Source organism: Daucus carota, chromosome 9 (genome assembly GCF_001625215.2).
Source record: "Daucus carota subsp. sativus chromosome 9, DH1 v3.0, whole genome shotgun sequence".
In the NCBI taxonomy this organism is placed as follows: domain Eukaryota; kingdom Viridiplantae; phylum Streptophyta; class Magnoliopsida; order Apiales; family Apiaceae; genus Daucus; species Daucus carota.
In genome coordinates, this window is record NC_030389.2 from 14,163,633 (window position 1) to 14,188,631 (window position 24,999).

Here is a 24,999-nt window from a genome sequence, read left to right on the forward strand (position 1 = left end):
ATTCTAATTCAATCTCAATGCAAGGGTTCCAAATCAGTCCAATAGTCCACAAAGTCTCCAAAAAATTCGAAATAATTCCAATTAAGCGCCAAAATTCGAAATGCCCAACAATCACAAATGAGGGTTTCGAAATCCAACACCATAAACGAGATTACAACGTCTGAAATGGCTTCAAATAAGTTCGAATGCACTCAAGCAGTTCGATTAAGTCCCAAATCGCAGCAAAACGGATCAAGAATCACGAGTTTTAAGTCGAAAAATTGGCAGAGTTTCGTTTGATTTAGGGCAAATGAACCAAACCAGCAAGTTTATAATCTTAAAACTTGAAAAACTACACAAGAATCAGCAAGTTTATGCGAAAACTTGAAAAACCGAAAGCTCGAGTGTGTGTGTGTTAATGGCGGTGTGTGCAAATGAAGTGAAAAAGATGAAAATGGAGGGGTAAGACAATATATGTAATTGTCTTGCCGTTTTGAATGTCGGTAAGACAATCTGGCTGATTGTCTTGCCGTTTCAAAGTCGGTAAGACAATCAGCGGGATTGTCTTGCCGAAAACCAGTAGGAAACACCTGAGTGATTGTCAGCGGGACGGTAAGACATTCTGAGTGATTGTCTTGCCGTTTGAATTTGAAGCGTACCCAAGAAGGAAACACCGAAATGCGGTAAGACAATTTGTAAAATTGTCTTGCCGCAACCAGAAATTACAAAATAAAAGAAAAATGTATAAAAATTTCGGTAAGAAAATGAATTAGATTGTCTTGCCGCAATTTTCATCCAGAAAAATAAAGAAAAAATAGTAAAATTATGATTTTTGATTTATTTTAAAAGATAAAATGTTTTGCACATTAAATCAAAAATCGAATATAAGAACAATATTATATAATACACATATATTTTGTAAAATTCAACTTTAATTAAATATAAATACTTATGAACTTAACTTTAAATGATAAAAATGAATTAACTTAAATTCAAATATTTATGCTTAATTAATTTTTAAAAATACAAAATAAATACAACTAATTATCTAAATGCTTAGAGAATAATACAGGGGAGTAAGCAGGCATTTAGAAAATTACAGGTAAACATATAAACATGCATAATTACACAGATAATTATCAAATAATATACAGACAATCATATAAAATCTAATAAAATACCTATAATTACACAAAAAATTCACCAAATTATAGAAAAATATATAAAGCATATTAAAATTATATATAAAGAGAATCATGTCATATTTAACATCCCTAGCTCACAAACCAACTTAGAGAAAGTGGATTCATCAAGTAGTTTAGTGAAGATGTCAGCGATTTGATCAGCCGTGGGTACAAACTGTAACACCACCGTACCATTCATGACATGTTCTCGAATAAAATGATACCTGATATCTATGTGCTTGGTTCTGGAATGTTGAACCGGATTGTTGGAAATGGCTATGGCACTTGTGTTGTCACAAAATATTGGAATTTTGTCGACAGAAATACCATAATCATTCAGTTGGTTTCTGATCCACAGTATCTGAGCACAGCAGCTTCCAGCAGCTATATACTCATCTTCAGCAGTAGAAGTAGATACGGAGTGCTGCTTCTTGCTATACCAGGAAACCAACCGACGTCCTAGAAATTGACAGCTTCCAGACGTACTTTTCCTATCAATCCTGCATCCTGCATAATCAGAATCTGTATAGCCGGTTAAGTCAAAACCAGTATTCTTAGGGTACCAAATACCTAAACCAGGTGTACCCTTAAGATATCTAAAGATTCTTTTGACGGCTATCAGATGTGATTCCTTAGGATCGGCTTGGAACCTAGCACACAAACATGTTGCAAACATAATATCTGGTCTACTAGCAGTGAGATAGAGTAAAGAACCAATCATACCTCGATAGCTTGAGATATCAACTTTCTTACCAGATTTATCTTGATCAAGCTTTGTGGCAGTGGCCATGGGTGTCTTTGCCGGAGAAGAGTCTTCTAGATTGTACTTTCGTAGAAGATCTCTGACATACTTTGACTGGCAAATGTAGATGCCATCTTCCTTTTGGCTTACTTGAGGACCAAGAAAGTAGGATAGCTCACCCATCATACTCATTTCATAATTACTCTGCATTAACTTAGCAAACCTCTTGCACAAGTTATCGTTAGTAGAACCAAATATAATATCATTAACATATATTTGAACAAATATCATATTATTATCATGCAATTTGTAAAAGAGAGTTTTGTCTATGACACCTCTAGTGAAATTGTTTTCAATTAAAAACTCAGAGAGAGTGTCATAACATGTCCTTGGTGACTGCTTGAGCCCATAGACAGCTTTGAATAAGAAGTAAACAAAATCAGCAAATTCTGGATTTTCAAAGCTAGGGGGTTGTTCCAGAAATACTTCTTCTTCTAGCTTACCATTCAGAAATGTACTCTTCACATCCATCTGATAAACTTTGAAGTTGGAGTGTGCAACAAATGCAAGGAATATTCTGATGGCTTCAAGATGAGCAACTGGAGCATAGGTTTCATCATAATCAATTTCTTCTTCTTGAGAATAACCCTTTGCGACCAGTCTGGCTTTGTTTCTTAAAACAATGCCATCACCATCTAACTTGTTACGGAAGACCCATCTAGTTCCAATTGTAGACTTTCCTTTTGGCCTTGGAACCAGGGCCCAGACTTCTTGTCTCTCAAATTGATTGAGTTCTTCTTGCATGGCAAGAACCCAATCAGGATCAGCAAGTGCTTCATCCACTTTCTTTGGTTCTAATTGTGATAGAAAACCAGAGAAAAGACATTCATTTGTCGTAGCACTTCAAGTCCTTACACCAACATCAGGATCACCAATTATAAGATCAAAGGGATGATCTCTGCTCCAAATTCTTTCTCTTGGAAGTTGTGTCCTTGATGATTCAGCTGTATTGTCATAAGCTGATGTGTATGACTAGTTAATCCACGAGCTCCCCCTGAGTTGCTGCCAGGTTGACTTGTTGATCCACCACTAGCATCAGTGGAATCTCCAGCATTATTGCAATTTCCTCCACCATTTCCTGGATCATTATCATCATTGTTGTCATCACCTGTTGCAACCTCAGGTGGCACATCATCATCTGAAACTGAATCTGGATAGTTGTTAAACTTCAGAGACTCAGATGGATTAGCAGATTGTAAACTTGGGAGTTTAGTGTCATCAAATGTTACATTGACACTAACTTTCACTGACAGAGTATCAATTACAAAAACTCTATAAGCATTATTAGTATAACCAACAAAAATTGCTTCAGACGCCTTTGGTTCAAACTTGTTCAAGTTCTCATCACCATCCTTGAGAACATAGCACTTGGCTCCAAAGACATGAAGATGTTTGACATATGGTTTCTTGTTTTTATACAAATGAAATGGAGTTTTCATATGATCCTTGTTGATCAAAGTTCGATTCTGGGTATAGCAGGCAGTAGTCACAGCTTCAGCCCAAAAGTACAAAGGAAGCTTTGCTTCATCAATCATTGTCCTTGCAGCTTCAATCAATGTACGATTCTTTCTTTCGACGACTCCATTCTGCTGAGGAGTCCTTGGTGCTGAATACTGCCTTCTAATTCCCTTTTCAGAGTAAAAGTTGATTAGAGTTTGATTCTTGAATTCCGTACCATTATCTGACCTTACTGCTTTCACTGGCACACCCTTATCCAATTCAACTTGCTTTATATGATCAATCACTGTCAACGGAGTTTCATCCTTAGAAGTAAGGAAGTATACCCAAGTAAATTACGAGAAGTCATCCACAATGACCAAAGCATATCTTCCTCCATCAATAGATGTAACATTCATGGGGCCAAACAAATCCATATGTAGTAAATGGAGTGGATCTGTAATGGTATTGATGGTTTTGCCTTTGTGAGATGCTCTCTTCGCTTTTCCTTTCTGACAAGCTTCACAGAGATCATCAGTTGAGAATTCCAGGGAAGGCAAACCTCTCACTAGATCTCTCTTAACAAGAGAGTTCATGGTTTTGAATTTGAGGTGTGAGAGTTTCTTATGCCATAACCAATTATCTTCAGCAGACGCCTTTGCGTAGAAACAGTGAAGTGCATTTCCTGGTCCTGAAGACAAATCAGCTACGTATATGTTGCCTTTCCTTACGCCACATAGTGAAAGACGCTTATCCTTGATATGTTTGATGATACATATCTCCTTTTCAAAGTGAACATAATATCCTTTGTCACAAAACTGACTGACACTCAGGAGATTATGTTGAAGTCCTTCAACTATAGCAATATCCTCTATGATGACCCTTCCAACTTTGTACTTGCCATATCCAACAGTACGACCTTTGCTATTATCAGCAAAAGTAACTGACGGACCAGTTGCTTCTCTTATGTCTTCCAGCAGGGATCTTGTACCAGTCATGTGCATTGACGCTCCACTGTCAAGCACCCAAGCAACTCGAACAACTCCACTGGCACCCTGCAAAAGACAACTTGATTAAACCTTCTTTGGGACCTACACTTGATTGGGTCCAGCAAACTTAAAGAATTGATTTCTATCAGGTAATACAACTGAGCCTCTTGGACTGATATTTGGCTCACTCTTCACTGAACTTACTTCCTTAACAACAGCCTTGTAAACCTTGGTTTTAGGCTTTGGAACATAAGTCTCCTTCCTAACACGAGGAGGACTAGCAGTCTTTGATCTAGCATGATTATTGTTTGTGTGTTGTCTAGGTGATGTGTTTTCATTTTTAGCATGCAAATTTCTAAAATAAGCAGACATAGTATTAAAAGCACAAAGCATACAGTTGTCAACACCACAACATTTATGACATGCATCAAAAACAGGAGCAACAGGCATATCAGTCATAGTAGTAGGAACATCAATAGATTCTACTCTAACCTTGTTAACAGATTTAAAGTTCTCAGTAGAATGACATCTATTATCTCTGTTCTTACTATTCACAAAGTTATTAGGCTTGTTGAATTTAGTTCTCTCAGAGTTGACACCTAAACCAGCTTTAGGCAACCTAACATTGCCTTTCACTTTGATTGGTTTCAGTGATGTCGGAATCTCATCTCTAATCTCATTACTCTCTTTCATTTTAAGGTCTTCCTATTTGAGTTCATATCTAATGACAACAGGAGTTTCTAACAGAGGTTCAGTATCTAAGGATTTAAACAATGGTTGAGGGGAATCTTTCAAAACAAATGGAATTCCTCTCTCCTCAGCACTCTTCTTAAAGGGAGTAATGTTACTAGCCTTACCTACAGATTTGTTATAGTCAAAACCTATTCCAACAGTTCTCTTGATCTCTTGTTTATCATTAAGCTCTTTGACTATAGTGGAGGCATCCCTAAAGGCTTTACATTTCACTTTCTCTTCGTCTAGCTGAAGTCTTAAAGCAATCTCACCTTTCTCTAGAACTCTGACTTTAGCACATTGTAATCCTAAATCCATAGTCAGTTGTTCAATTTTAGGTTTTAATACTTTCATCTCATTCATCTTATAAGCATGAATTTCTAAGACTAACGTATTAATTTTAAGATTGGAAGCTTTCATCTTTTTAATAGCATCATCTCTTTCTAGTCCTAATTGCATAAAAAGTTTAGGGCATGTAGGATCTACCTGAAAGCTTCCAGCAGGAGGAGGTGAAGATGATCCAACATTAGCCATGAGAGCAACATTCCCTATCTGCTCTTCTTCATCACTGTCTGTATCATCCCAGCTTTTCCTTTCTGCCAGATAAGACTTGCTTTTGAAACTTTGACTTCCAGAAGTACCCTGATGCTTTCTCACTAGTGCATCATACTTCTGCTTCAGCTCATCATACGAATCTTTTCTCTTTCCTTGAACCTTGGGCTGTTTGCATTCAGTTGCAAAGTGTCCCGGTTCACCACAGTTGAAACATTTGAACTTGCTTCTGTCCACCATCCCAGTCTTGTATCCTCCTTTGCTTGTAGAAGATGAGTAACCTCCTTTTTGAAACCTGTTGGCAGTAGGTTTGTACTTGTAGGAGGGGTTCTTCTTGAATCTCATGTTTCCAAATTTCTTGGCAAACAGTGATAGAGATTGATCTTCTAACTGTTCTAGCTCTTCCATTATATAGAACTCTTCGTCACCACTGGAAGAAGCAGTCTGACCCATCTCAGGTACAACAAATTCCTGAGTGGTACCACTACAAGAAAACTGTTAATAAACATCACACATGAGACATCGGTCACTTCGGCCACTGATGTCTAAAGAATCATAGACATCGTCCATTTTTTATTTGATGTCCATATAGTTTTAAAACATCGCAGATTTCGAAACCGATGTCTTAAGTTCAAATATTAAAATTAAGCGCGCGACCTCCCAATTTTTTTCCCCCCTTAGCTGAAAATTCCCTCCTTAATGTTTTTTCTTTCCCTCTAACACATACATTCAGACAAACTAAAACCTAAAAACTAAGAACTAAAAATAGAAAAACACTCAAACCTCTCTCTCTCGACTCTCTCTCACTCACACCTCTCTCTCTCGACTCTCTCACACACACCTCTCTCTCGACGATCTCTGCGCCGCTCCTCCTCTCTCCACCTCAGCTCCGCTCTCAGCTCCGCTCACCACCTCCTCCGCTCTCAGCTCTCTCTCCGCCGCTCTCTCAGCTCTCTCTGCCCAGCTCTCTCTCTGTTTCAAGGTTTGTCTCTTCTCTTCTGCTTATAAATTGAGGCCCCATAGTTTTGTAAATTAAAATCCGAGTTCTTAAAATTGGGGGTTTTATGAAATTGAAACCCTAATTTTGTTATTTGTTTTGTTAATTGATACTGGGTTCTGGTTGTGGCTTTATTTAAGCTAATTGGTATTTATTTTTTGAATTTATTTATTTTGTCAGAAACCCTAGTTCTGGTTGTTATTTGTTACTTGTTTTTATGTTTTTAGGATAAGTTTGTGGATAGTTACCATGTATTACAGGACTGTGGTTGTTGTTCCTGTTTTTATATGTTGTTTATTGTTCTTGCGGTTTGTATAGTGTGGGGTTAAATCATATGTGCATTTGATTAAATGAATGTAGGCTGTTGTTGTAAGTTTGGTTGATGTAGGCTAAATGAAATATAGTTCATAAGATATGCATAATAATATTTAATCATAAAATTAGGTCTGAATTTTAGTGACATACCAGGTGGTTTCAAATGGACAAGTCTTGGATAAAGGCAGATAGAGATTCCTTACATTATGAAATTGGTGTAGAAAATTTCTTGATTTTTGCGGAGGAAAATGCTAAAAACCCAAAGAAGATACGTTGCCCATGTTCACGTTGTGCTAACTTCAAAAAAACTTCTGTCAATGCAATCAGGGGTCATCTATATGAATCTGGGTTTAGTTTAGGGTATTTGGATTGGATTTGGCATGGGGAAGAGGTTGGTAACTTTATTAACTCACATACGGGTAGTTCTTGCCCTGCTAAAATTCCAACACACGTTAGCGAAACGGTTAAAGTATGTGAAACAGCCTATAATGATGGAGAATGCGATAATGAATCAGATGACTTTATGAGGTTTGTTTCCGATACGGAACAACCTCTTTTTGAGGGAAGTGAGTGAACCAAACAAGAGTCGGTCTTGAAATTACATAATTGGAAGGCTAGGTTTGGAGTTAGTGATAAGGCCTTCACTGATCTTCTTGAATCTGTTGGCTCGTTTCTTCTTAAAGGTAATGTGCTTCCGCCAAATATGTATGAAGCGAAGAAAACCTTGACTGATTTAGGACTTGAGTATGTTAAATTCCATGCTTGTCCAAATGACTGTGTATTATATAGGGGTCAAGTTCTCGAGTCTTTAGATGAGTGTCCCAAGTGCCAAATTTCTCGCTGGAAAATTGGAAAAGACGGTAAAGTTAGGATTAACGTTCCAGCGAGAGTTATGTGGTATTTTCCGATAATCCCCAGATTCAAACGGCTTTTTAAATCTGCTGATACTGCTAAATTAATGAGTTGGCATGCGAATAATCGATCTAAAGATGGAAAGATGCATCATCCATCTGATTCCCCTTCTTGGAGAAATGTAGATAGTAGGTGGCCTGAGTTTGGAAGTGAGGACAGAAATATATGCTTAGGATTAGCGGCAGATGGTATAAATCCACATAATAATGGATTAAACAATCGGTATAGCTGTTGGCCAGTTATGTTAGTAACATATAATCTTCCTCCATGGTTATGCATGAAGAGGAAGTTTATGATGTTAACAACATTGATTTCTGGCCCGCACGAGCCTGGAAATAATATTGAAATATATCTACAGCCATTAATCGATGATTTAAAAAAATTATGGGAGGAGGGTGAACCAAATGTTTACGATGCACATAGTAAATCCTACTTCACTCTCAAGGCAGTTCTAATGTGGACAGTGAATGATTTCCCGGGATACGCAAATCTGTCAGGCTGCATAGATAAGGGTTATATGGCTTGTCCAATCTGTGGTGATCAAACTGTGGCTAAATATTTAAATCATAGTAGGAAAATGTGTTATCTAGGTCACCGTCGATATTTAGACCGTCATCATCCTTATAGGAGGCAGCGAATGGCTTTTGATGGGGAACAAGAACTTGGTGATGCACCTGAGCCACTCAGCGGAGAAGAAGTGTTGGCGCAACAACAGAAACTTGAATTCAGTTTTGGGAAAGGGGGAAAGTCGAAAAAGGTGGAGTATGCATGGAAGAAAAAATCAATTTTTTTTTAGTTAGAATATTGGAAGTTTCACCACGTTCGTCATTGTTTAGATGTTATGCACATCGAGAAGAACGTGTGTGATAACATAATTGGGACACTACTTAACCTGAAATTCAAGACTAAGGACAGCGTTGCCTCTCATCTTGATATGGTTGAGATGGGTGTAAGGCCTGATTTAGCTCCTGAAATAGGAGAAAAGAGGACATACTTACCTCCTGCCCCTTTTATCTTGTCTAGAAAAGAAAAAAAAATAATATTGGGATCATTGTCCAATATGAAACTACCATATGGACATGCATCCAATATTAAAATTTGTGTCCCAATGCCTGATTTGAAGTTGTATGGGCTGAAGTCCCATGATTGTCATGTCCTCCTCCAACAGTTACTACCGGTTTGTATTCGTTCTGTGCTTCCGAAAAATGAAGTTGTATGGGCTGAAGTCCCATGATTTTAGCAACTAATTTGGGGTGTTGGGATAGACCATATATGGTGTAGTGAGATGTGTCCAGATTGAGTAAACTCCAATCAGATGTGATTCTGACCTTGTGCGAGTTGGAAAAAATATTCCCTCCATCATTTTTTGATGTCATGATACATCTAACAGTCCACTTAGTAAGGGAATTGCGTTTATGTGGCCCGGTTTTTTATAGGTGGATGTTTCCATTTGAACGATTTAATAAAATATTGAAGAGTTATGTACGGAACCGATTTTATCCGGAAGGTTGTATAGCTGAAGGTTATATGAAAGAAGAATCAATTGAATTTTGCACGGGGTTCTTTACCGAGAGTAGCAGAACTGCTGGTCTTGACAAAGATGAAAATTTTTCTGGTCCAGTTGGTGGCGTGACAATGAAGTCGGTGGCAGAAAAGGAACGAGATGAGGCACATCTCACAGTCCTCCTTAATAATATTGAAGTGGAAGCATATATTAAGTAAGTAAATTATTTATACGTAGTATTTCTTATAAGTCCTGTAGTAGTCCCTTTTTATAATGGTTTATTCTTATTTAATGTAATTATGATCAGGTTGCATAAGGAATATTTGGAAAGAATTTACGAAGGAAAAAAGAAGGGTGCACAATGGCTATTGGGAGTAGGGATGAGCAGAAACCGAACCGAAAACCGAAACCGAACCGAAAACCGCAAAAACCGCACGAAACCGCACCAAATAAAACCGCACCGAATAAAAACCGAACCGAATAAAAACCGCACCGATACTTTGGTTTTGGTTTTGGTTTCGACAATTTTAAAACCGAATACAAACCGAACCGAACCGCAATAATATTTATATTTATTTAATTATTTATTTTATATATTTAAATTAAATTTACAAATCAGCCTATTGTCCAGTGCATACTGCATAGTTAATTTATTTGGGCCAGTCCATCTATCTGTTGGGCTCATTATTTTCTATCTGCTAGACTCATCTTTCTGGACTTTTGGTTGTTTACGAGTTAGGTCACGGTTTCATTTGTTCACGAAGAGTGAGATAGAGTCACACACAACAGCTTGAGTAGAACCGAAAGCCGAGAGGTGTTGGCGACGGAAGTAATGGAGCATACTGAAATTCCAGTCGTAAATATTCAACCTAACAACGAGAAAGGTCCAGCAGCTACAAAAGAGGTGATCTAATTCAGTGAGATTTGCATAATTTTGTTTTTGCATACTTATGTTTTATTCTGAAATTGACATTTCAATTGTTAATTTCCAGGACCCTATAAATCTGGAGAGTGATAAAGGGGAGAAAAAGGAGAAGAAACTAACTTCGCCGGCATGGGCACATTTCACCACACTGCCTTTTTAATGCTCTGTAGGTAATAATTGATCTGCATTATTTTCTTTTGGTACATATGGAGTTATGTACTCTGAAGTCTGACTACAGGTGCTGCTGTAGTTAACTACTTATGTACTCTTTCTTTATGTTTTTCTAACGTTGCAGGTCTGCTTGGGTACTGATCACTTTGGTTATGTACTGATTTGATATATATATATATGGGCCTGCAATTATGTTTTTAAGGTTTACAAGAAGTTCAGTCTTTTGGTTGATCTCATATTCTTGGATCTCTTTGATCTCTTATGCTTGGCAAAGGAGCAGTGGACGCAAAGTAAGTACTATCACATATTCTTGTTTCTTTTTTCTTTTCCTAACCTGCAATGTTCCTCAGTGTCCTGTTTGATAGTGTTGTTTTGTGCCAAGTTAGCTCCTGCCATTAACTTTCAATTCTAATTTTCTGCTGAGTCTTTAATCCTAGGGTCTTCTTGCTTGCCATATCGAATGTTGCCTGGAGGTTTGCAGCTAATGTGTCGTCAAGTACTGGTGGATTGGTGAGCAACTTTTTTTTATTTTCTTATCCACTTGTAATTTTGAGACCAAAATGATTATAAAGTACTAATTATTTGCTGAAGTTTCTAGTCCAGAGATGCATCAATTATTATTTATTAGTTAATTTAGTGTACCTTCATCTCTTTCTGATTACCTTAATTTATTTCATCTATTTGCTAGTGCTACTGTGCAGTGTGCAGAGATCACCTTAATTATTAGAATTTGGTGTGCACCACATAAAAATATTTAGTCAGGAACTGAAGTGTTGGTGTGGAGTATTATGCACTGTGAACATGGATTGATAATGCATAAAAGAGAATGTAGTCAGTAGTCAGTAGAACTTATAGTAGGATTAGTAAATTCTCGAGTTTCACGGTTTGAAAACTGAACCGCACCATATAAAATCGGAACCGCTTATATTATAAACCGAACCGCACCAATGGTATTTGGTTTGGTTTCGGTTTTGAATTTTAGAAACCGCACCTATGTGGTTCCGGTTGCGGTTTTGGGTGCAAACCGCACCAAACCGCACCACGCACATCCCTAATTGAGAGAGCACAATCGACAATTTGTAGACTGGTTTCAACAGACAGTTGGGTGACATTCTTCTCCTATTTTATTTCAATTTTCTTCAATTTGTGCTTTACTTGAAATCAACTTATAGGCCTTATGACTTTATGTGCAGGTGAGTACAGAAATCAGTGACGGGAAAGCCATTTCAGAAACAATAAGATGGTTGGCAGGAAAACCATCTTATTCAGTGTTGACTTATGAAGGCTATGTGGTTGATGGGGTCCGATACCACACAAAGGAGCGAGATAATGCTAGGGTAGTTCAAAACAGCGGCGTGTCATTAGTTGCTAGGACAGTACAAGTGTCCACTGCTAAGGATATAAATCCTATAGAGGGTGATTTAACATTTTATGGCATTATAGAAGAAATATGGGAGTTAGACTACCACGCATTCAAGGCCCCTTTATTTTTGTATACATGGGCATCAAATGACAGAGGTATCAAGTCCGACGATCTTGGCTTTACACTCGTGAACTTCAATCGACCAGGCCACAAGAAGGACAAATATGTCTCTGTTGACCAAGTCAACCAAGTATTTTATGTTGAGGATCCATGTGATGCTCATTGGTCAGTTGTGTTATCATCGACAACTAGAGATTATCATGCCCTGTATGACGAAGATGTTCCAGAGGAGATATCGTGGAATCCTCCCCCGTTCTGTTGCCATATCCCGATATGTGACCCAATTAGTGTTGATGCAACTATTAGTAATAAAAGAGAAAATGTAGAGGGGATTTGGGTTAAGCAGTGATAGGTGTCTATATATTTAGCAATATAGTCATCTGCAATTTAGCAATATGTACTTGTTTGAATTGTAATTGTTAAATTTAGCAATATGTACTTGTTTGAATTGTATCTGTTAAATTTAGCAATATGAACACGACTGGGACAGTTGTAAAAAAATCTGGAGGTAAGCGCGGGGTATGCGCAATGTACAAAGTAATTGTGAAGAAGGCTCATGGGAAAAAGTCTAAAGTCACTTGTGATGAGTATGGAATGCCTAATGGGGAAACAAGGGCCCGATTGCAATCCTACATCGGTATGTTGGCCAGGACTACAGTTCCAATCGATATTGAGAGTTGGCCCAAGGTTGATCCTGAATTAAAAGCGAAGATTTGGATGGATATTCAGGTACTTTGTAATAATGCTTTAGTTTGTAATAATGCATTTCTATATTCACATTTTTAACGTAATATTAAAATTCTGCCTGGAAGCGATTTGTGAAACAGAGGACAAATTCTGCCTGGACGGTATAATTTGTTGCACTCTTAATTTTGCTACTCAATTTTCTGTTCACTTTACTATTTTGGACATATATGACATGTAATTTGCTGATGTTGTTCTTAGAAAATCCATGAAGCACAAAGCAACAGGGTTTCTCAAAGAAAGTATCATCACCGCTTGTCCAGGAAGGGTTATATAGGTTTAAAAGAAGATGAAGTAAGAACACTTTTATCTCTGCACAGTTATCATGGATTTAACAACTTAACAACTTTTTATGGAAAATGCAATTTAACAGATCAAAAAAAGGCAAGTTGGAGCCAGGTGTCGAACCTGATAGAGCCATTTTATGGAAAATGGCTCGTAAGCAAAAAATTGATGAAGAGGTCGAAGAGGTTAAAGAGGTCAATGAGGTTGAAGAGGTTAAAGAGGTTGATGAGGTCGACGAGGTTTCAGAGGTCGATGATGAATTTGCTGTTGTATGCAAAAAAATTGTAAGCTTTCTAAATTATATTTGCATACTAGCTAGTAGGGCCATCAATTATAATTAAAATATAAATTTCTTGACCAATTCTGTTTCTTTTATGTCAATAGGATGATTTGTTGGAAAAGAAAAAGGCAGGTGAATTAGAGTTCTATGGAGCTGAAGATGTTCTTACCACAGCTTTGGAGAGTCAAGAGCATTCCGGAAGGGTCCGGGCTGTTGGAGGGTACATAACCCCAAAACAATACTTTAAGCTGCCGAGAGAGAAAAAAATTCGAATCACAAAGGAAGAGTTGATGGCCCGTGATTGGGAAAGGGATGAAAAGACGGAGAAAAAGATGCAGGCTCTTGAGGCAGAGATTGCTCAGTTAAAGGCAATTTTTGCTTCAAGTGTTGGTCCTCAGTCCCCAAAGCAGCCTGAAAAGGCAAGTTCCCAGCCTGAAAAGGAAAGTCCACAGCTTGAAAAGGCAAATGTGGATGATGATGAGGAATGTGTCATGTATGATCAACCACAGCCTACACCTCCTGCAGTTTCGGTATAATTTCCTGATTTTTTTGTATTTAATTAAATAATTTCCTGAATTTATAAATTCTTTTTGCCTTAATATTTTAATTTGGTCATTTACGTATTGTAGGGGCAAAGATCTTGTGAATTATCTGTGGACAAGAAAGAAAATAAAGTTGCATTTGGTATGGTGTATCCTAGCGTGGATAGAGAAAAAGTACATGGAATTGATATACCAGATGGCCATAAGTGTGTTCTTGTCGACGGCCTCATCAAACCAGATGCCTTGCTTCCGGTGCCGATACGTGGTGAAATGGTGACAGTCCGCGATGCACTTGGCTCTTTTGTAGCATGGCCTGAGGAATTAATCAGCTACACAACTGCAGTGGTATGTGAATTCTTTGTTTGAGATGTTGAATTTTCATTCGTAGTAGGAATATATATGTGATGTGTATACTTGACATTTTTTATGGTTTGATTATCTACAGGTTAAGAAGAAAGAAAGGTTGCGGCCAACTGCACAAAAAAAATCAGAATGATCAGTTGCAGAAAATTAAGTCGCAGTTCATTAGTGTGAAGCCAAGTCCAAAGGTGCCGAAAGGCTTTAATTTATTGTACAAACACGCAACAATCTGGATGAAAAATACAGGCGTTTCGATAAAGATTGTATGCGATGCGGATGTGTTTGGACATGAAAAGACAGTTTAGTTGATAGATGAGAATATCTTATCATTGTTGGAGTTTAAAATGCTAGGACAAGCTGTACTTGCAGCTTACATGGCGTAAGTTTTCTTTTTCTGTTAATTTTCTATTTCCGATGATTAAGTTCTAGTACTGTTGGTAATTTGCTAGTTATTCGTAGTTCTAATGTTTGCACTCTTTTTCGTAGGCACCTGCATAATGAGATCTCTGAACAACAAACACTGGTGGAGACATTTGCATTTGTTGACCCGGGATCCACTTATCACTTAAACGCCAATTTTGAAAAATACATTGTTGAACGGTTGAAAGAGGGTAACCCGGATCGGCTGTTCTTTTGGCCACACAATCAGAAGTAAGTTGTTTATTAAATTTTACTTATATTAAAAACCTGTATAAGAAACATCTGCTATAAAATGTTTATAATTTTTGATGAAAACAGTATGCATTGGATTCTGACTATTATTTGGGAAGGCGAAATATATATTCTCAATCCGCTCCCTCACCCAACACAATTTCCAGAGCTTGAAAAAGTGTTATCAAGGTAATTTTTTATTTTTCTTAATTAACATTTTGATGGAAATTAAACGTCAATTCTGAAACCGTGTACATTGTATATGCAGCGCGATTAAGACGTTTAATTCTGAAACTGGTAGGAGCAACAAGCCACCTAAGGCAAAGTTTTTAAGTGTAAGTACTTTTACACTTCATCATTTGAGTACGTAGAGTTAATAAGTAGTTTAATTGAGGTGTAATTTTAATTTTTCAAATAGGGATCTCCCAAACAACCTGGTGGCCATGAATGCGGTTACGTAGTCATGCGTTACATGAAAGATATTATCGCTGACACGAGATTAAGTTTTACTTCAAAGGTATGCATAGTTGTTTTGCTATATATATATCAGATACCTTTTAGTTATATACGTGCACTTATCAATTTTCATGAATTTGTTAGTGGCTGGCCAAGAGTCGAGTTTCTTACACCGAGGAGCAGCTTGATGAAGTGCGTATTGAGGCTCTCCAGTTCTGCCAGGACCACATATGACCAGTTTCTTAGCAGTCGAGGTTTCAACTGTCTAAACAGTATGTTTGCGGACAAGTGGAGGTTTCTACTGTGAACAATTTGATATGCAGTAACTAATAGTTTTTTGGTAGCTTTTGTGGATTGAATGGGTACAATGATAAGTGGTTTGCATATGCTTAAGTATTTAGTAGTTTGTTTTGCGTATTGAACGACGTACGATCTTAGTTGGCTTTGTGTAGTAGTTGGTTTGTTGGATGATGGCAGAATTGTTGTTGGTTTTGCAAATTGAATTTGTTTGATTGGATTGAAGTAGATTTGGATGTGTATTGTGGATGGTGCAATATATATTCAGGCTGGTATATTATGGATGCCAGTTTTTTAAATTTTGTTTGTGCATGGATGGACATTAGTTTTTTTAATATAACCGTAGAAAGTAATATCTATTTGTAAGAAGCACATCAGATTTTTCAACAAATTTTGATGTCTTAAACTAAGATACAAATCAGTTTTTTTTGCTTTAAAACAGATGTCTAAAAATAATAAAGTCATCACCTCAAAGAGATGTCTATTGGAAGAATGCACATCACAATTTTTCTGTAAAGACTGATGTCTCTACCAAAATAGACAGCATCTAAAGACGATGTGACAAATTGTTAAGTACATTAGTTGTTTTCTAAAGGAATCGATGTCTATAGAGACAATGACATCAGTACAAGGTGATGTTTAAAACAAAATACAAATCACTTTCTTGTGTAAAACCTGATGTTTAAGCCTTTAATTAGTTAGTGTAATTACATGTTATATGTCTTAAATTGCAAGTAACTTTAGTATAAACTTAAGTAAAAGTAATATATTTTGTAAGAAATGGTGGCATAGACATCTGAATATCAGTAAAAAAAATGATGTGTAAGTAAGGTTTTCACATCGGTTGTCGACTGATGTCTAGAATAGACATCACCAACATCAACATCGGTCTAAAAAACTAAAGACATCGGCCAGAAACTGATGTCTATTAGCTTTTTTCTTGTAGTGGGTCTTAGAAGGAACAACAACATCCTTATTTTCTTCCGGTACAGGTGACTCAACAACTAGAGCTCTCGAATGGTTCGGTGTTTTACCCCGGCCATATCTCTGCTTACTTTGAACCTGCTCGAGTTCATAAGTTTTCAAAACTCTGTAGAGTCTTTCCAAAGAAATCTCATTCAGATCTCTACTTTCCCTGATGGCAGTGATTCTGTGTTCCAGATGCTCCGGAAGGGTTAAGAGAAACTTCATGTTGACCTCTTTCTTGTTGTAGTATTTCCCATTCAGATTCAAGTTATTAATCAGATTATTGAGTCTGATAAATACTTCTGAAATCCCCTCTCCAGGATTGGAACCAAATTGTTCATACTGAGCCATCAGTATCTCTTTCTTATTTTCCCTAACTTCTTTTGAGCCTTCGTTTATAATCTCTAGTGTATCCCAGATTTGCTTCGCGTTCGTACAATTAACAACAGCATTGTACATGACCGGATCTAGAGATTCGACCAATATCAGTTGAAGAGCGTCATCTAAGTTCATCTGTTCACTCTCTTCATCTGTGTACTCAGAAAGTTCTTTCGGAATAGTCTGATGAGGTATTAACACACCATCTTCTTCGTGTGCTAATATGACGTTCATCGGAGTAGAAACACCTTTGTTTAAGATCCCGATGTATTTTCTGTTCGCAGTACGAAGGAATAGTAGCATGTGCCTTTTCCATAGGCCAAAGTGTTCTTTGCTGAACGGTGGGATTTTAATGCTACTAATCTTTTGTGTACTCATGTTTAAAGATTTGAAGTGAATAGTGTTTGGAAGAGATTTGGATTTTTGAAAGAAAAATATTTTAAAAAAAATTAATTTTAAAAAAAAATTAATTCGAATTAAAAATATTTGGATTTAAAGTGAATAGTGTTTGGATGCGATTTGGATTTTTGAAAGGAAAATATTTTAAATCAAAATTAATTCGAATAGAAAAATATTTGGACGTTACAGAGTGTGTATAGGATCTGATACGGTAAAATGGTATCAACCTGGCTCTAATACCAATTGTTAGGTCCTGGAACGATTGTAGAAGAGGGGGTTGAATACAATCGTCACTTAAAAATAATCGCGGCGGAATAATCTGATTTAATATAAATTTGTTAATCAGATTTTAATTAATTAATATAACAATGTTTTAAGTCGTTATATAATTAATATGGTTCGTTTTAATGCCCACTAGTTTGTAGAATAAATTTGACAGAAAGTATTCTAACTTAGCGGAATAAAACAACCGAAAGATCAAAGCACAGTAAACTGTAGATTTAACGAATAGCAAGTTTAGCACAACTTGAAAGCTTTACAAATGCAATGAACACATACAAATGAAGTTGGATGGCCATATTTATAGGCAAAATCCAAGAACAAGGCAAGACAAAGGTAGGCAAGACAATGCAAAGATGGCAAAGACAATTAGGCACTTTGTCTTGATGAAAAACACAAGGTAAGACAATCTGGGAGATTGTCTATAGCCTAGTAAGACAATTCCAGGCGGTAAGACAATCTCAGGGCACGGTAAGACAATGAGGGACACAGTAAGACAATCTTCAAGATTGTCATACAAGCCATTCGGCAAGACAATCTTGAAGATTGTCTTGGAAGCCACACCAGACAAGACAATAAGGGACGCGGTAAGACAATCACTGAGATTGTCTTACCGTGTGTTGGAAGAGGTAAATAACACGGTAAGACAATCCCTTTGATTGTCTTACCTTGTTGTTTCATAAGACAATCACTTAGATTGTCTTTCCTTTTGATCCAACAAGACAAACCCTTATTTCCTTTAATTAATTAACCAATTAATATCCACTTAATTATATTAAATGCATAAATTCATAAATTAAATTAATTCGAGATAGAATTAATTTAATAAATAAATTACACATCCTATATAATTATTTTGAGAAGTGAATTAAATAATTTGATAATCAATTATCCATTTTCTTCTTCCACAGAGTCTTCAGTTTTCTGTAAACAATTAAGATCTTCGACTTGATTGAGCGGCCACCTTCTTTTGACGTAGAATATTTAATCTGATAAGCTGATACACAAATGTACTGTCTGGTTCATCTGTAACTAGCTCAATTAAATATTCGTTATCATTTAAACAATTAAGTTGTGGCTTGTTCGTCGATTCTTCGTCTTCTGAGTTCTTCTTCATTTGTAGACACAATAACGGAATCTTCTGAATAAATAAAGTATTGAAACTTTATACCTTCTGATCTTCTGGACGTGCTACAAAAGATTATTTGTACACTGAGGCTTGATCATATTAATGAACTTCTTCCAGTGGTTTGCAGCAGCATCCTGAAATTCTTCTGACATAAAATCTTCAATAAATCATTTGACGTTCTTCGTACGGATTCCGGATAACAGTACTTGCTATTTAAATGCTTTCTTATCAGAGTTGAGTTGATACTCTTAAATACAAATAGGCTTAACATATGCCTTTCAAATTTGAATTTTAAGTGCGGGATTGAGGTGATGGCTTCAATTTTGTTCAAACCTGGACGGCCGATGATCACATTGTAGGAAGAAGGTGTGTCTGTGACATATAATTTGATTACATGGCTGACTTGGTTCGTGGCTGTTCCGAATCGGACCGGGAGATAAAGTGTGCCCAGGACCGGGACAATGTTGTTCCCGAATCCGTATAGAGGATCCTCCCTGTAGTCATTCATCCGGATGCTCCCTAACTGCATCCGATCCATGGTGTGATTGAACAGGATATTGGCTGAGGAGCCGTTGTCTACCAGGATTCTTCTGACTTCATTTTCGGCTATGTCCAGGGTTACTACTAGAGCTTCATTGTGACCCCGGGTGACTCCTTCGAAGTCTTTACTACTGAAGGAAATCACCTGCTCGGGGAAGGTTTGTATGGACATTATTTCTTGACAGGAGTCCGGGCTGGGAGGAGGAGAGCAGGATCCGCCCAGGACTATGTTGACTATGTTTTTCTGTTTCCCGGATCCTCCTGCTTTGTCAGTTGTGTTCCGGGCTATGTATTGCCCCATGTTGCCTTTGCCGATTTGTTCTTCGATGAAGTACTTGAGAAATATGCAGTTTTCCATCTTGTGACCGTGGGTGCCATGATAGTCACAATGGCGATTGGTGGATCTGCTCTCTAGGGGAGTTTGCATGGGTTTTGGGGCATAGTAGAAGGGTTTGTCCCGGACTTCTTTGAGTATGTCCTCCCGGGGTCGGTTGAGAGGAGTCCATTCAGGTTCCGGTTTTGGTTCTCTGGCTGGTCTGTTTGGTCCGGGGTCACTTCTAGACCCGGATCCTGGTTGGCTGGTTGTCCTGGAACCTGAATGCTGGACAAAGTTGGTTTGCCTGTCTGATTTGAATTTTTTATCCTGGTGGTATTCTTTTCTTGGTCTGTCTTCAACTTGTTTTCCTTTTGAGCTACCATGTCGGGTCATTCTCATAGCTTGGAGCACATCGGTCTCCTTAATGAATTTGGCGGCCATGGCATAGGCAGCTGCCAGGCTCTGGGGTTCTTTGTTGATCAACTCGACAACATATCTTTCATTTTGTTCCGGGTCCAGGTTCCTCCAGAATATGTTAGAGCTTCACGCTCGTCCAAGTTGGAAATTTTGTTGATTGCTTCCTGGAAATGTTTCATATAGTTTGAAAGTGCCTCATTGTCATACTGACGAACCGTTTCCAAGTGACACATGTCGAGTTCATGTGTTTTGTTTGCTCGGAACCTTCTGAGGAAGGCCTCTCTGAAATCTTTCCAGGATCCAATGCTCCGAGAGGGGATCCGGCTAAACCATCTCTGGGCCCCTCTCTTGAATGTGGATGCAAAGAAACGGCATTTAGTTAGGTCATTGTAGTTGTAGATCTGGGCTATCTGTTCAAAATAGTGCAGGTGTTCCTCCGGGTTCCCTAGTCCATTGAAGGACTCAAAGTTGTAGTATTTCAGGGGTTCCCTAGTCCATTGATGGATTTCAGGGAGTGGCTGAAGGGAGTCAGGGTTCCCCCAATTTCGAGCCCAGAGTCATTCCCAATTTTTTGGTTGAGCTCATTTATCATGTCCCTCAGGTTGGTCTGCCCGGGTCCTTCGTTCTCATCGTCGGATATGAGCTCGGGTGTTGTTTCCTTTCGGTATCGTTTGGACCGGGATCCCTTTGTCAACTTTTCTTCTTCCATTTGAACCCGGAGAGCAATTTTTTGTTCCAGTTTATCCTCCTCCTCTTTCCGGATTTGCTCCTTTCTTTCGGCTGGGATCCTTTGCTTTGTCGCATCACTCTCTTTTTGTTTCTTATTCTTGGCTTTTTCTCCGAGTCGGTCAAAGACAGAGCCCCAGGATTGATGGCTGTTCCCGGAGTCTTCCGACTCGCCGATGATTTCAACTTCTCTGCGGATCCCGCCCTGGTATTCCTGGTACAGTTGCATGGCATCCGCAAGTTCTTTGTTGGTTAGGTGGAGGGTTCGGTTAGGAGCGACCGGGATGTCGAAATATTTGTACTGGTTCATGTCGATCGTGACCCGGGCGTCATTAGGGTCGACTGTCTGGTTCTCTTCCGGGATCACCCGGGTCATGAGAGGATCTGAGGTCAGGTCCGCAGGAGGGTTGTCCTGGTCCTGAGGAGGTTGCTGGTTGGAGCGGGTCTTTTTCGCCATGGTTTCAGTGAGTATAGACAAGATTTCACACAGGGTATATGGTTGCTGTTTTGGTGATAGTGCACGTGGGCAGTATAGATAGTGACAGGATGACAGAAATAGTGTGCACAGGCAGTCAACTTACTATTTTCAGAAGTACCACAAGTAGTTAAGTGACAAAATGTGAGCAGGCCTATGGGACAAAAAGAGTTTATGTGCTACAGACAAACTTAGGGTTTGCTCAGGCAGGGTTTGCTATCATGCTCTACTACAGACAAATTTATAGTTTTGTTCAGGTAGGGTTTTCTATCATGCACACAACAAGAAAAGCCATGGTTGAGTGGGTTTTGAGAAGCTGGGTGTTTTTTGAGATCTTACAGGTGTGATTTGGACTCCCGTTTCGGGAGCTTGTTGGAGAAGACGAGTCCAGTGGCACCGTGACCACAGGACAGAAGACACCTTCCCCTCATTCTAGCTCCAAATGATAACGCCAAATCCCGGTCTGGACTTTCCTCTGCCGTGGATGGTGGTTCTGCGGTGTAGCTGCTGGAAGGGCGCCTACAAAACAACACCGGAGGGGGGTTTTGGCCCCGCGGCGCCTCCGGCGTGAGAATAAGAGTAGGTTTTGGAAGGGTTAAGACTATAAAATGTGTTATCTATGTGTGTGGAAGGGTGGTGTATGGTGGTTGCTGGTGGCTGGTGGCTAGAATGTTTTAAGTGTTTGTTAAGTGCACAAGTGTGTGTAGAAATATGAGTGTAAAGAGAATGTAACCCCTGAACCAATCTTCCTTGGTCTATTTATAGGCCAAGGATTAGGGTTCAAGGGGACGTACCTTGGATCCTGGTCCTACACGTGTAGGGGCCCCTACACGTGTCGAGGTGTCAGCGCGAGAATAGTCTTTTGGAATGTTCCCTTGCTTGTCTCTATTGCCAGTAGTTGACCGTTGTGAGTGGTCCCTATCATGTCAGTCTGAGACTTGTGCAGTTGTCGGTTTGACCTTATATGGACCCCGGGTAAGGGGTAGTACCCGGGTCCAAAATATGGTCTGGGTTGTGTGGCCGAGCAGGGTTGCCTATCGTTTGCTGTGGCTAGGTGTCAATCCGGGTAAAAACCCTTGTATTGGGTCCGGATTCAATAGGACCGGATTATATCCTATCAATCATCTTCATGATTTGGCAATCTTCTTGATTTTCTAGTGGACGGGTTCCACAAGAATGTACTAGTATTGAAACACGCTAAACAAATCAAGCCATTACAAGAACCCACAACATACGTAAACCTATCTGTCTCTTTCATAGGATAGTCAAGTTCAATAGCCTCAGACTCATGATCATTAAGCAAAGAATAGAGGGAACAACTCGGAAGCCTGAGGTACTCGCAGGGACCCTCGATTTCGATAAATGGTCGATAAACATGGTTTGAAAGGGGCACCTCACTTAGAATGAGATGATGGTGATGAGTAGAGTGAGTTGAGTTAAGGAGATGAGTTTTAATGAAATCGGGAGAAGAATTAAGAGACAACCATGACTTACAAACACACCTGAATCGTAAAAGAGTCTTCACGGGAAGTCTTGAGAGAATGTTAGAGATGAGCTCCTCCAGAAGGATAGGGTTAGGGTGTTCATGAGTCGCCATGATCAGATACTAGAGTTATTTTTCTTGTTTGAGAAAAAAAAATTTAGGGTTTCATGTAGGCTAATCTGCAAGACTATAGATATATGATCAATGTCCAAAGCCCAATGAAGTTTTAATTAGTTAGTCCCTCTATCCCTTTTTAAGTTGTCACTTTCGGTTTTGTGCCGATCAAATTGACCAAAGTTTGATTGAGATTTATTAATATTTTATCAATTGAAAAAAATTAAAAAATATGTCACATAAATAACCTTTAATCCACTTTAAGATGTAATTTTCAGTTTTTTAAAATACTGAAAGAATGATTTATAAACTCTAGTTAAAGATTACTCAAATATTTGACCAACAAAAATAGAAATGTGACAACTAAAAAGGGACGGAGGGAGTATATGGTAAATAGGACAGAAGGAAACGGTTTTGTTTTTGAGTGAATTGCAGATTGTGTACCTGAACTATTCGGTTCTTGCACTTTGGGTACCTAGACTATGGTATCTAGCACATTGTGTACCTGTACTATGGAGATTCTAGCAAAAAGCATAATCCCGTTAGTTTTGTATTAACACCGTTCATGCTTCATTTGATTTGCAGTTTACAATGTGTATATAAGCAGATAGTAGGGAACACATGCATTGGAGAAGACTTCACCAAAACATTGGAATTGATCCACTTAATTGAACAAAGATTTGATACGAAAAACTACTTGATTAGAAACCAAAATCCTAAACCAACAAACACATTAAACATCGACTAAAACATAGATTCAAACATGATAAACGAGATAACATTTTCATGCCATCTCTACAGCAAACATGGATGATAAGAAAACAGGGGCGTCATGGATGTCACGGAGGCCACCATCAGCATCAGTGAGCTCGGAGGTTGCAAGGGTTGTTGCAACTTCATTGCAATCTTTAGGAACATGTATGACAACACATGTGTCCCAGTCCTCACTCATGATGTTATTGATCATCATGACAAAATCAGCTAGCGCAAAATCAGAGTCAATGTTGTTCACTTCATCAATAGCCCTCTTACAATCGGATTCAATGATAACAGAGAGCAGATTACCTATCTTCCACGCCACCTTGAGTCCATAAAATATGGACCATAACTCTGCAGCCAAAGGGACAAGCAAACCCATCATTCTTGCATTAGCCCTTATCCATTACCTCATGTGGTTCCTCATGATAGATGCAACTGAAGTCTTCATCATACCCCTGTCAAAGATCCCCTTGCAGTTCACCTTGCAGACATTAGCAGAAGTTGGCTTGCTCCACCCAGTCATGCTTAGTAAATCAGTAAATAAAAGAGTGTATATAAGATTTTTGCTAGTTAATAAAAGAGTGTGTGAAGAATTAGGCAGGACTGTGGTTGTTTATATAGCAATTTGGCGATTAAATTTTATCTCAACCACCTGATAAGCATTGGCCAAGCATAGTCAAAAGTTGTTTACCAAGACTGCAAATTTGTAATTCTCAAGACTAGTAAAAGAAGTAGCAAATACCAATATCAAAGATCAAGAAAAGAACACCCAATGACAATATCACTAGTTGAAAAAGACTATCATTCATTTGACTATAAATTATGCAGTAGAAACTGTTTACAAAATAAGTTGTGTACATAAATAAAATAATTGTGAGTGATTTCTGGAAAAGTCTATTTGCAGTGCATGAGACTGCATTTTTGATGTCTACTGCTTACCACCCATCAACTGATGGGAAAACTGAAGTTGTGAATAGATGTTTGGAGACATATTTGAGGTGTATGTTTGGTGATAGCAGAATGGTGGTATAACACCAATTTTCATTTTGCTATAGGCTTGACTCCTTATGAGGTTGTTTATGGTCAGCCACTACCTATGCATTTACCGTACTTCTCTGGAAAATCCAATAATGGTGTGGTTAATAGAAGTCTGCAGAAAAGAGAACAAATGATCCCAGAATTAAAATCTCATTTGTCTGGAGCTCAACACAGAATGAAGGCTCAGGCTAATAAGCACAGGACTGACAGAGCTTTTAAAATCAATGATTAGGTTTGGCTGAAGCTACAACCATATAGACAATCTTCACTTTAACAAAGGACCAATCAAAAGCTAGCAAAGAAGTATTATGGTCCATTTCAGATCAAGAGTGTCATTGGCAAGGTGGATTATAAACTCAAGCTTCCTACTACTATTCAGATTC

The 24,999-nt window shown here is 38.3% G+C and overlaps 4 protein-coding genes across 7 annotated transcripts; all 4 read left to right on the forward strand.

The window, feature by feature from the left end:
- The first annotated feature begins 7,150 nt into the window (after nt 1-7,150).
- On the forward strand, nt 7,151-10,488 carry LOC135149428 (uncharacterized). The gene is made up of 5 exons (XM_064085151.1): nt 7,151-7,553; nt 7,671-8,661; nt 9,336-9,617; nt 9,711-9,777; nt 10,396-10,488. Exons 1-5 carry the CDS (start codon nt 7,151-7,153, stop codon nt 10,486-10,488), a joined length of 1,836 nt encoding a protein of 611 aa, XP_063941221.1.
- On the forward strand, nt 10,169-12,805 carry LOC135149367 (uncharacterized). 4 transcript variants are annotated; one of them, XM_064084977.1, is made up of 5 exons: nt 10,169-10,307; nt 10,396-10,498; nt 10,624-10,789; nt 10,937-11,009; nt 11,693-12,805. In XM_064084977.1, the coding sequence occupies exons 3-5, from the start codon at nt 10,761-10,763 to the stop codon at nt 12,329-12,331; spliced, it is 741 nt and encodes a 246-aa protein (XP_063941047.1). In that variant the 5' UTR covers nt 10,169-10,307; nt 10,396-10,498; nt 10,624-10,760; the 3' UTR covers nt 12,332-12,805. The 4 variants fall into 4 exon arrangements, with proteins under 4 accessions (XP_063941047.1, XP_063941049.1, XP_063941046.1 ...); XM_064084979.1 differs by having other exon boundaries at nt 10,702-10,789; XM_064084976.1 differs by having other exon boundaries at nt 10,173-10,498.
- On the forward strand, nt 12,799-14,819 carry LOC135149366 (uncharacterized). The gene is made up of 6 exons (XM_064084975.1): nt 12,799-13,020; nt 13,100-13,295; nt 13,396-13,821; nt 13,921-14,178; nt 14,279-14,572; nt 14,680-14,819. Exons 1-5 carry the CDS (start codon nt 13,016-13,018, stop codon nt 14,327-14,329), a joined length of 936 nt encoding a protein of 311 aa, XP_063941045.1. The 5' UTR covers nt 12,799-13,015; the 3' UTR covers nt 14,330-14,572; nt 14,680-14,819.
- Nucleotides 14,599-16,049, forward strand: LOC135149368 (uncharacterized). The gene is made up of 5 exons (XM_064084980.1): nt 14,599-14,844; nt 14,932-15,033; nt 15,113-15,179; nt 15,263-15,361; nt 15,445-16,049. Exons 2-5 carry the CDS (start codon nt 14,933-14,935, stop codon nt 15,532-15,534), a joined length of 357 nt encoding a protein of 118 aa, XP_063941050.1. The 5' UTR covers nt 14,599-14,844; nt 14,932; the 3' UTR covers nt 15,535-16,049.
- Nucleotides 16,050-24,999: the final 8,950 nt, after the last annotated feature.